At 41.1% G+C, this 12,595-nt stretch overlaps 1 protein-coding gene across 1 annotated transcript in view; it reads right to left on the minus strand.

Moving 5' to 3' along the window:
• Positions 1 to 326: 326 nt before the first annotated feature.
• TGM4 (transglutaminase 4) overlaps positions 327 to 12,595 on the minus strand; it is a 77,321-nt gene continuing 65,052 nt past the window's right edge. The window contains exons 11-14 of the mRNA XM_029589691.1: positions 10,069 to 10,359; positions 8,615 to 8,784; positions 5,107 to 5,243; positions 327 to 2,822 (exon numbers count right to left, since the gene is read on the minus strand). Coding sequence (XP_029445551.1) covers positions 2,684 to 2,822; positions 5,107 to 5,243; positions 8,615 to 8,784; positions 10,069 to 10,359 — 737 coding nt within the window. The 3' untranslated portion in view covers positions 327 to 2,683. The remainder of the gene's footprint in view (positions 2,823 to 5,106; positions 5,244 to 8,614; positions 8,785 to 10,068; positions 10,360 to 12,595) is intronic.

The following is a 12,595-nucleotide window of genomic DNA, read 5'->3' on the forward strand; positions in this document are numbered from 1 at the left end:
CCAGTCAAACGTGAGACCAAACGTTCATTGCGTTCATCACTCTGGAGGCTCCTAGTGGTCGCCCAGGTAAAGGTATACAAACCACTCTACCACAACCAATTTTGCCTCTAAATGGAAAAAAAATGGTCTTCATGATACCTAATACTGTATTGATATTACTCCATAATGCAAATCTTGACCCATTACATCACCATGAGAATGGAAGACATGACATTTTAAGGAACAGAGATAGACGACTGACTATAAAAACCCTATTACAAGGTAGCAGGAAACTGTTAACGACTAAAAAAGAAAATCCCAAAATTGCATTTAACAGTTCCAAAAAGTGCTCCAAACAAACTTTATAGAACATTTATTTTATAACTGAAGACAAAAAGGTAATGGTATATATAGAGCCTGGACTTAGGGCTATTTGAGTATAGATCTCAGGATGCACAGAACTTCCACAGCTAGGCCAGTAGGCATCACAGACAAGTTTTAGTTCATCCGTAGTCTTGTGTTATAAAACAAAAAGGGATTTGTTAAAGTCTGTCTCTCTCTTCCCTTCGGTGGTACCTCTTTTCACCTAAAAGCAAAGGTAAAAGGAATCCCCAAAGAAGCATTCCTGGAGCTATTTTTATTGGAAAAGCCATATATGAATTTGTAAATCTGCCTCAAAATATCTGCAAACCACATCTGATTGAATGTTTTATGTTCAGCTGGCAAAAATATAATGCATGAAACAGTTCGGCCCAGTGTACTATTTAAGTGCATCCTTGAACCCCCATATTAGTAAAAAGGGCTTTCAGGGCATACAGTACCACTAAAATGTGATTCTGAAACCATAATCTGCAATCCAGCAGCCATTTGTATGGTTGATTAGGTTCTGATTCACAGACAGGGTGAATGTTGTTTTAAATATCAAGAGTGAGGCATAGCCAAAAAAAAAAAAAAAAGTCAGGAAAGCCCTAGAAGAGGAGAGCACGAGGAGACAGAGAAGAATCAAATGTTTTGACTCTGCAGCCTGATTTGTGGCTTTTTAACATGATCAGGGTTGCAAAGACTGCAAATTTGTCAAGTAATGCAATCACCTCAAACCCATAGAAAGGAGATTAGATGTATTTAAAGTAAATGTAATCCCTCTGTAACTGACTATCCAAGGGCTGAGACTAGGGACATCTAGTGGATATATATATATATATATAGATATATATATATATATATATATATAGATATATATATATATAGATATGGAGATATATGTACACACCCTTTGGGAGTCTCCACTAGATGTCCCTAGTCCCACCCCTTGGGCAGTCAGCTACAGAGGGACAAACCATTCATTACAGCATCTCTCCCAGAGTTTGTCTGGAATTGGACATCCCTTAGGCACAAGGGGGGGGGGGGGGGGCTAGTTTAGGAGAAAGTAGGGCAGATGTAGTTTGCTTTTGAAGAGGAAAATTGTGTTTGTGTGCTCTCGGAGTTAGGCCCCAGTATGACAAAGGAGAAGAAAGGCACATGCTTTGCCAGTTCCTGCAATAGGGCTGGAAGGAAGAGGGTTATTTAAGAAGCTTGTTACAGTTTTTGGGGTGTCTACACTTTTGAACTGTCCCATTCCTGACAGGCTGAATCCCCTGTTCAGGGTGGACAGGTGGGACTGTACACCTTTGTCGACCAGCATAAAAGGAGGGTGCAGCACCCAGTGGAAGAAGAGATCCTGCTTCAAGTTGTATTTCTCCACCACCGTGGAAAGGGAGATTTTTTTTCTGCCCCCTTCTTTTCCCCGAGCTAGAGACTTTTGATAATTGTACGATTAACCAAGGGGCAGGGCAAAAGGCAATGGAAGAGAGACAAAGAGTTGTATTTTATTATTGTTATAATATGAATTGTTTTTTGTTTTAATCATTATTACTATCATTTTAATATGTATGTTACTGGTTGTAAACCACCTAGGGCCTCGGTATATATGGCGGTATAAAAATCTTTAAAAAAGATGGAGAGAGAAAGAAGAGGTGAAGGGCAGGCGGACCCCGCCCTCTCACATCACATTTTGTAGCCCTCTAACCACCACTGATTCCTTGATATAAAGATGCCCTGGTTTCCTACCACTAGATCTGAAAGGAGTAAAACTAAGTGACGGGGGCAGCGAGAAAGTATACACCATTACATGCTCTTATAATACACTCATCACTTGAGGTCTCTTTGGATTATTAATGCGATGGGGCTGGGGTCTCCAAAGGCTTCGGGGTTTGGGAGTAAGGGGAATTATTGTCTCAGCGCACAAAGAGGTGAATCTCAACATAGTTAAGTCCAGCTGTGTACAACATGGCAACGGTAAAATGTGTCCGTCAAAAACGTGAGCCCTAGAACCACTACCAGATTATACATTTAAACTCCATCTTCAATCCAAGTATTCACCCAAGGGTGGGGGGGTTTGCAGAAATGTGATTGCATAATACAAACCCCAGAAATTTGAAGAAACAAGTTATAAAGCCCCCAACTGGTACAGAGTTCTTACTATCATGGGGGATTGGGGGTAGTCCAATAAACCCCACTGGTGGGCAACTCTCCAGATCTGAAGCATAAAGGCAAGTTTAGATCAGGGTCATTTTGCCCATTTCTTACAAAGGTATAAATTTAGATGGTGCTGAATCAATGGCAGAAGCTTCAAAAAAAATTCCTATTTAGATTTCTAAAACGCCTACTATGAAATGGTTATAATTTTTTCCACAGTTATCCCTTTGACCTGCTTGGAATTGAGTTTGGCTACAATTTTCTTCTCTCCGGTTTTATTAGGTGCACAAGTTATCTTGGATCGGAAGATCTTGCCTGGCTCGATATCCCTGAAGAGGTGTGGGGAAGGGGGAAGAGAAAGAGAAAGAGAAAAATATTAAAAACAATACATTTTATTTCTGTTTAACTATTTCTCCTGTTAAAATTAATACCTGCTTCTCTTTCATTCACTTTGAAAAGAGAGCATTATAGAGGTAACATACATTTATTATTAATATTATTATTGAGTTCAATATAAAATGGGTTTGTCCAGATAACGTTTCTGTCTATGGCAGACCCTGCTTGTATTCCAACTTTGAAGAGTGTTTAGCAGACACTTGATTTAGTTATATTTATTCTTTATCTGATTTCGGTGGTCTTGGCTACCCGTGTATTCGAATAACGCCCCCTACCCCTTGATCTAGTGGGCATGCAGTAGATTGCAGGCATTGTCAAGTGTGCTTGCTAGATTTCCATCAGGACAAACAGGGCTAGATTTAAGATTTGGGCACCCATAGGCAGAATGCTGCAGCGTCGTCCCTTTGAAGCTGCACCAGAACATGGCTCTAAAGCGAGCAGAAAACAGACTCCTGTTTGGCCTGGATATTTGGCACTCTAAGTTCTTGCTTATGTCTAAATCCAGGCCTGAGCACAACTCAAGCAGATTCCCCACTGGGATAAAATGGGTGACTTCAAGTGTTTTAACAGATTGTCAGGGCACCACAGGAAATGCTTTACCTAGTCAATATGTTGCACTGTGAAGCACAGGATCCAAAGACGAAGTCGAAAAGTGCTCAAGCTGGGAGGTCTGCCCACCCTGTCCCTCATTCAGCCATTCCGCTTTTCTTATCTAGGTTGCCTGATTCTTGCAGCTTTAACCAATTAGATAAGTGACCTATCAGCCCACCTTTTCAGACTGCTTTAAATCTTGCCCCTGGCTGTGATGAATGATCAACTACATAAAAAGTACCTGACTCAGTTCCCACCAATCATGGCCGCACTCTTACAACTTAATGCCTCCTGTATGTTTAATACTTGAACCTTAGGTTCTTCCTGCTCAAGCAAGAGATTCATATATCTGAGCTTTAGACTGGGAGTCTAGTCCTCAGTTTGTTACATAGAACTGGGGTATATACTCTGTGCTTATTTACACTATATAAGAAGGCTAACTAGTAAAAATATACTTAACCAACATTCTTTAAAATACCTACAGACCCCCCCCCCCCAACATCAAATTTCATGATACTAAACTAATAGCCTCCATTTAATTCAACCCATAACCACCTACTTTACTTCTTCTCAGTTATTGCCTTGCTTTCATAACTCAAAGTCTCTCATTTAATCTTATCAAGTTGCCTTGACTAGATTGGAAGCTCCAAGGAGTACAGTCGGCCATTATGTGTCCGTGTAGAATGCTATGTATTTATTTATTTAAAAGTTTTATATATCATGCCTTACAAGAAAATTGCTTGGGGTGGTTCACAATGTTACATTCATATTAAAAACATTATACTGGCACATTCATATAAGTTATCGAAGTTGCCTAGTTGGTTTATAGAAACAGAGAAAAGCATGTAGCCAGATGGTGGAATTATTTTGGAGTAAGTTGTGAATCATTGTTAAAATTTTGTACTGGATATGGCATGAAATTGGTAGCCAATGCAGGGAGGACAGGATAGAAGACATATTCTCGGCAACTTGAATTTGTGAGAATACATGCTGCTGAGGTTTTTATGAGCTGCAACAGGCAAGTAACATTGGCAGGCAAGCCTAAGTGGAGAGAACTGCCGTAATTTAAACTGGTTAGAATTGATGCTTGTAATAGGAGATGGAAATCATTCTGGTTAAGAAAAGATTTCAAACATTTGATTAAGTGAATCTTGTAGAAGGATTTGACAATGGAGGATATGTGGTGTATCGTAGATAATTCAGAATCCAATGTTACTCCAAGGCTACGGCAGTAACACTGGATTCTGTACATTTGATATGTGCTATATAAATTAATAATAATGATAATTAATGTTAAGTGATGCAAGTTATAGGTCTTCATATTAAGCCTGATACAATGAGTTTGTAGATGGGCTTTAGATCTGTGTTAGTGATAGAATGATTACAGTTCTATCTTATGCTTTTACTCCTTGGAATGGGCTAGAATAAAACAAGAGGTTTGTGAGATAATCTTTGTACTTTGAAATGAAATAATCTCTGGGGCTTCTTACAGGCTTTACTGAGTTCCAGAGAGAGTACCCAGTATTTTAGACATGGTTTCTAGTTTAACGAACACAAGAGGTGGAACATCCTCTACGTTCCACTGTTCCAAGTTCTAAACATTATTATGCAAGATTTTTGTCTCACCCTTCATCAAAGGTTTCTGGCTTAAATAAAGCCAGTCCTTCCACGTGCAGTTTGCAGTTCTCCAAAGGAATATTCAAAGTGTTTTTGAAAGTAAAAGTACAGGTGAAATCTTCATTGAGTTTTGCTGTTTCTGGCATCTGAAAAAAGAAAAAAAAAAGCAAGGATTGTTGATGTTATAGCGTGATAAAAATTAATCTGTGCTCTGTTCTAATTGAAAACAGGAGACAACTGTTAGCATGGCCAGTAGCTCAGAGGCAATTCAATCCTCAAGTTGGGTCTTCTGCTACCTGGGGTCAACTGGGGCTGGGGCTGCTGCAGAAGCAATAGTCATAAGTCCATGGGGAGGAAGTGGTGGTCATTAAGGGCAACACCTGGTGACTGGATTCAGAGCCCATGATTGCAGGGATCCAGAAGGTTCCCTGCTGCAAGGACCCCAGCCTAGGACCGTTGCTGCAATGACCAGATGAATTAATTGGATTTACCATCTAAACCTTGCTTAAGACTTTGAGATGTCACACATTTATTTAAAAGCACTTGTATCATCTAAAAGTGAATTAAACAGCTGAAGAGACTCTCTTCGCCATTTTACATCATATCAGTAAAAGTATTGTTGGAAACCACCAGTTTCATTGTTTAATTACTTTAAAGCTCATCTGTGCTGTTATCATTACTGGTTTGTAAAGACTTGAGATTGGGACTTAAGTGTTGCAATGTGATGATGCTCAAAAAATTATCTTTCTTCCTATTCAGGGGAGTCTGCCATGACACCTTTTAACATTCTGGATGTATTCCACTTAAAATTGGATTTGAGATATGACTCCTAAGGACATAAGAAAATGCCATACTAGATTAGACCAAGGGTCCATCAAGCCCAGCATCCTGTTTCCAACAGTGGCCAAACCAGGCTACAAGAGCCTGGGCAAGCACCCAAAAACACTGAGAGGAGAGGATCACCTTGCTGGTGGCTGAAAGGAATCAGTAAGTTTTTGCTTGGGACATTGTCTTTTTTTAAAGTATTGGGGCAAAGTTAACTATTTGGGAATATTATTTAGTGTGTTTGTGCCTTTAATAGTCAGAAAGGCAGTAAATAAACAAGTTAGACTGTTTGCATTTTTAAATAGTCAATAAGGTAGCAGTAGGTAGGCAGCGAATAAACAAGTTAGACTGTTTGTATTTTTAGTCAGTCAATAAGGTAGCAGTAGGTAGTGTGTTCATTTTTAAAAGTTTGCAGAACTGAGTGTTCTCCAGACTTTTAAAGAGCTGAGTGTTTGTATTTAATACTAACTGAGTGCTTGTATTGAAGAAAAAAAAACCCCACAAAAAAACCCCCCACAAAAAGTAGCCAGAAGCTAGAAATAAGCTAGGAGCAGTATATACCAAAGTAAAAAAGTTGAATAGTTCAGCTCAGTTACTCACCTTGGAAAGGTGTTGAGGTAGTGTGATTGGGTTTGAATAGGGAACAACATTTGTTAATCAAGGGAGCAGTGAGTCACTCAGGCTGACTAACTGAAGTTAGACTGTTTGTACTTATTATTTATAAATAATATTTATAAATTATTTATTATTTATAAATAATATACCCCAATAGTATAATAATATTCTCCCCAATACTTTAAAAAACAATTTCCCAAGCAAAACTTACTGATTCCTTTCAGCCACCAGCAAGATGATCCTCTCCTCTCAGTGCTCACTATGAAGGTTTAACTAGCCCAGGGATTACACTACTGATGCATGTATGTGCTATTTTTACATGCAATACTCCTTTGAAAATTCATTCCATACTTTGTAAAGTTTGACCGTATTCACTTACATTTTCTCGAAAACATTCTGTACACCAAATAGCAGTTATAACATGTGGGGTGAATCTGGTGTGATAATTTTCTAAGTGGGCTCATATATGTAAATCTGCTTTGGAAATTGGTGTAACTTATGCACATATTTGCAGCATAAGTTACATAGGAGTGTTTGAAAATTACCCTCCCTTTTTTGAGAAATGTGGGGACACATTTAACCTGCTGCTGTGTCTGTTCTCTTTCACTGTCTCTGGGGTAGATTTTCAAAAGGGGTACGCGCGTACCCCCCGAAAACCTACCCCAAACCCCCCTGCGCACGCCGAGCCTATTTTGCATAGGCTCAGCGGCGCGTGCAAGCCCCGGGACGCGCATAAGTCCCGGGGCTTGCATGGAGGGGCGTGTCGGGGGCGTGTCAGGGGGCGTGCCGCGAGTGACGCGGCGTTTCGGGAGCGGGCCACGAGTGACGCAGCGTTTCGGGGGCAGCGCCGCGGGCATGGTTTCGGCCCGGGGGCGTGGCCGTGGCCTCCAGACCGGAACTCGGAGTGCGGCAGCCAGCCCGGCACGCGCAATGTTACGCCTGCTTCCAGCAGGCGTAACTTTGCCGACAAAGGTAGGGGGGAGGTTTCGATAGGGCCGGGGGGGTGGGTTAGGTAGGGTAAGGGAGGGGAAGGTGGGGGGAGGGTGAAGGAAAGTTCCCTCCGATTTTGGAGCGGCCTCGGAGGGAACAGAGGCAGGCTGCGCGGCTTGGTGCGCGCGGGATGCCGATTATGGGCAGCCTTGCGCGCGCCGACCCCGGATTTTAGCGGCTACGCGCGTATCTATTGAAATCCCGCGTACTCTTGTTCGCGCCTGGTGCGCGAACAAAAGTACACGTGTGCGCAGATTTATAAAATCTGCCTCCCTGATTGGATGTAGGTGTCTCCGGCACACTGAACTTCAGGTCCAAGCACTGACAGAAAGGAGACTATTGTTCTTGTTGCTATTATTTGAGATTTCCTGTGCTGTTCTGAACCAGGTGACCTTACAATAAAGTGCCATAAGTGTAAAGCACAGAGAGAGAGAGAAGGAAGAATGATAGAAGAGTGGTAAATTGATGGTTATTCAGTTCACATCTATGCTTCTGTTTAAAACCAGACTCTCTTGCTTTGTAACATCATGTGAAGAAACAATAGCTTTCAAAAGGTTTAGAGATTTCTAAAGTTGTTGTTTTGGGTTTTTTTTTAAATTCAAGGGCTTTATTCAACCTTTCCAGGAAACAGAAGGAACTGATCTGCTCAGAAAGGTAGAACAAGTCCATCCCATTTCTCCATCTTGGCCACTGGCTGCGAGTTAATACTTTGCATGCTGGTGATATGCTCCAGTCAGAGTAGTCTGACTTGATCCAGTTTGATATTGGCATTCCCAGGGGAGAGGGAGTGTCTTTAAGTTGGAGGAAGAAAACAGTGCACGCAGATGGCATTTTCAATGAAAACGCACCTACACAAAAATGCAAGTGCAAATGTTTGTGGGTACTCTGCAGCCATGGCACGTTTCAGAGTGACAGCGTGGGCGTGCTTTCATTTTGAAAACAGGTTCAAGGTCCATGGGTTAACAGTAATCTGCAGACTCTGTCCAAATGTGGCCTGTTTAAAAATTGCACACCCCCCCCTCTTCTCCCAAGAATCAATGATGGCTTAGGCCCTGAATCACCTGCTCTTGCACAATGCTTCTCTTACCTCCACCTGGATTGGCGGATATTCAAATGTCATCGTGCTGGTCTCACTGAACTTCTCCTCGCTGCCCGCGGTTTCAGAAATGGCGTGGATTCTGACCTGCAGCTCGTCCTCCATGACCTTTACCGATTTCATGTAAACATCAGCTGCTACGTTCAGAGGGATGGTTGTGGCTGCACCAGCACAGGCAGTAGAAAACAGAGCCAGTGAGATCAGAGGAAGCAGAAAAGGAGGCACACATATTTGATGTTGAAGTCTTCCTAGGCTTCTAATGTTTTACTTAGCAGATTTTTTGTGTCAAGTAATTTGTAGTTAACATTTGCTCAGACTCAACACTAACCAAAAAAAAAAAAAAAAGAGAGATGTTTTCTCTCTCTCTCTCTGTTTAATTTTAATTTCTTTTGATATACTGCATATTCCAAGCAGTCATAAAGCTGTTCACAATGCATGTAAAATATAACACAAGATAGTAAATATGATCATAAATCCTCATCTACCCCACACCACCTCCCCCTCTCCCCCAATATACTAAACTGGAATGATGCCAAATCCTGGCACCAATAAATGTAACATGTAAGTAATAATGTAATAACTGCCTGGTCTACCTTCAAACCCTTAATAGCAAATTTACTCATATACATATATATTTAGATTTTCATAGCACTGCCCAAAACTATAAGTAAATTTATGAAGGGCTTGCATTCTGCAAAATTCAGAGATGCGGAAACTCATGTAGTGGAGGAAACAAAGCCAAAATATCCTATGAGTTGGCCTGAATATATCTTTTATTTTGTATTAATATAAAAAATATCCTGCGGGCACTGTATTGCCCAATTTTCAGCCCCCCCAGGCTCAATAAATGACATCCAAGTATTTATGTGCAAACTGTTTCAGTAGACATCAGCATTTTAAAAATGGACTGGCTTCAATTCACACAATGTATTGCATACTCTTCACTGAACCTGGCTGGAAATGGACAGAAAATAAAATCTCCTAGAACAATAGCAGTTGCCATGAAAATTTAGTAACTGAGATCTTTTAATAATAGACACATTCTGAATCTCTTGCTACAGATCTGTTATTGTAACTGGTTTTCAATGCAGAGCAAGGGAGTCAATTTTTCCATAGTTCCCCCTTCTTACTTCCAAACATATTCCATATATAAGTATATTTATTTACCTGCTAAAATATCTTACTTATTAAAAAAAAACAAAAACAAAAAAAAACCCCCTGCTACATAGCTATATTGTGCAGACACATACATACTGGGGCTCAAAACTGTGGTTGGGAAGAAGCAAATCTTGCTGCAGCAGAGTTTGCTTTAAAAAAAAATTAAAAAAAAAAAAAAAGACACTTTTTTGTCCCCTGGGATCCCACTTCTTCCAGAGCTACACGGGGCATTCACAAAGCCACACATGTCACACTGCCGGGTAATACCACAGAGTGCCTTGCATTACCTTGCTGGCTTCCTAGTTGGACAGTCTTTTTGACGGACGCCAAGCTGGCCACGATTTTCCCAGTATAGGTGATCAGCTGGCAGTTGGCAATGAGGTCAGCAGTGCGGGCCTGGGTAGAACTGTTCTTTACAGTAATATTCAGAGCTATTGGGTTTCCCGGCGACAGCGTTTTGTCACACAAAATCTCCAGTTTAACTGCAGCTGAGGGAGGAGGTGCGGCCTCGATGGAACAGCTCTCGTTTAGTAGCTTGGAGCAAGCCGTAGCCATAGATTCCCTTTCTTCTTTGGAGCCTAAGCCACAGCAAAGCAAAATGTTAACATCCGTGAGACATTCTTGAGATACAGTGGACTAAATATTCAAAGGCATGCAGGTGCACAGTTAAGACTGAGATTGTGCTACCAATGTTAGTTGCCAAACAGAAATGAAGGAAGAACCAGAGATGAACTGAAGTCTAACGGATGCTGCAGCAGGGAAGGGGAAATGAGCAGAGAGATGAGCCTTTAACTGCCCTGCTGCACCATCGGATTCTGTGCTTCTAAGTTAGGCGTACCAAAAGTGGTGAATATTTTCAAAGATTACTAAACATCAAGGCCTGCCTGTATAAGATATTAGAGGGTCGTTTGCAAAGGGACTTCTACAATTAAAATAGTGCTTTACCCGCAGAAATAGCCCTTTAGAAAATTGTGCAACTGATGCACGCAGTCGGGCACATGCACACTATATGCATGGACTTTTATTTGCGAACGGGAGAGGCATTGCATAGGTTGCATAGGCATTGCATAGGTCAGGACTTACACGCACACACTCCGATTTTTTTTTAATTTTTTTTTTATTATGCATGGAATTTCTCCTGGCAAAACTGTGCATACCAAACAGCAGGTACTATTGAGTACGCACACTTCTGCTTTGAAAGCCAGCGACTAAAACAACTCCAAAGACTTTACGGTAGTTGAAAATCACCCCTCTCAGAGGGCAACTTTCAAAGTGCCATTCAGCTGGATAAATCAGTGTTTAACTCGGGTCGATTGGCCCGACTGAAAATGGCCTTCCTCCAATGCAGCTAAAAGCATGTGTGGGTTCCAGAGCCAAGGGAAACCGAGGCACTGCTGTGGATTAATTTAGGTTGGGGGGGGAGGGGGAGAGTAAAAGCAGTGCGTGAAGATCGTGTAGATTCGATTTTCAAAAGGAGATGTGCATTATTCCCCCTGTCCACTCCCCAGTCCACCAGCCATGCAAAAACGCAGGGTCTAGGTATGAGGGCGCTTTTAACATTGCACTTGCTAAGTTTCAAAGAAAGGAACTTGGATACAGAATACATTAATACTGCCTGGGACAGTTTGCCCCTACATGGCAGGGTGGAAAATTGCTCCCTTAAGGAGTCTGCAGAAGCAGCAGCTTAATACACATTTCATTTATTTACTTAGTTTTACCTTCTGGTCCCCCCTTTCCAAAAATTTGAAAAGGTGAAATATGTAAAATAGACAGAACTTAAAAATGGCCACACATGTCGTTGCAAGGCAACAAAATACATACTAAAACAGATCTACAATAAAAATAGCAAAACTACAACATCAACATATACTAAGAATAAAATCTGCAATATAAAACAGATAAAATACATAAATAGACCTTCAATGTGTCTTTAAACCCTACCCTCAGACCAACCAACAGTGAAAATGAATACTAAAATACATACACAGTTATACAAATCATAAAGCTGCTGAACAGCTCCATGCTATTTGTATCATGTCCCAGTCTAAGAATATATAGACTTTGATATTCAGCACCATTTGAATATCAGGCCATGCTGAGTGGCCAGTACTTCTCCGGATATCTTTTTATCTGGCTAAAAAGAGTGCTGAATTAATCAGGGGCAGGGCGGCGAGCACCCTGGGACAGAATCAGCTATCCAGCTAACAGAGGTAGATTCATCATTTTGCTATAAATAAAGCAAAAATTGCACCTGGCGTGGTTAGGCTAATTTTCTTGATACCATTCTGTACCGAGCTTGTTGCTCTCCCTAACTAACTGCAATCAAAATAGGTATTTATTTATTTATTTAGATTTTTATATTCCAGAGAGTAAAGTTTTAAAATCTGCTCTTCTTTTACCTTTCATCCTTCCAAATCACATTAAATCTTCACTGATGGTAACTGTGCTGTTCGTACGTATGACTTTGTAAGTGAAACTGCCCCCCAAAGCCCACCCCACTCCACAAACGTCACCCAGAGTTCATAACGCTCCATCTTACATTGGTATAAAAAGTTCAATGATAAGTGACCCTCCAAAGAGTCTCTCTCTCTCTCTCCTCCCCTCTCGAACTGCAATTTGCGATAAATCCCAGTTTGGGCATAACGCACAGCTATCACAGGCCTAACGCAAAGAAAAGAGGTGTGGTTATTTCCGGCGTTAAATCCTGCGTTGCTGTGCTGTGTTAACCGGCCCTCATTTCCATTTACTCTGCCCAAACTCCTCCCACTCGACCACTAATTTTAAATTTGCATATGCATTTCGCGATGCTGTATT

The sequence above is a fragment of the Rhinatrema bivittatum genome, chromosome 2 (assembly GCF_901001135.1).
Source record: "Rhinatrema bivittatum chromosome 2, aRhiBiv1.1, whole genome shotgun sequence".
NCBI lineage: Eukaryota > Metazoa > Chordata > Amphibia > Gymnophiona > Rhinatrematidae > Rhinatrema > Rhinatrema bivittatum.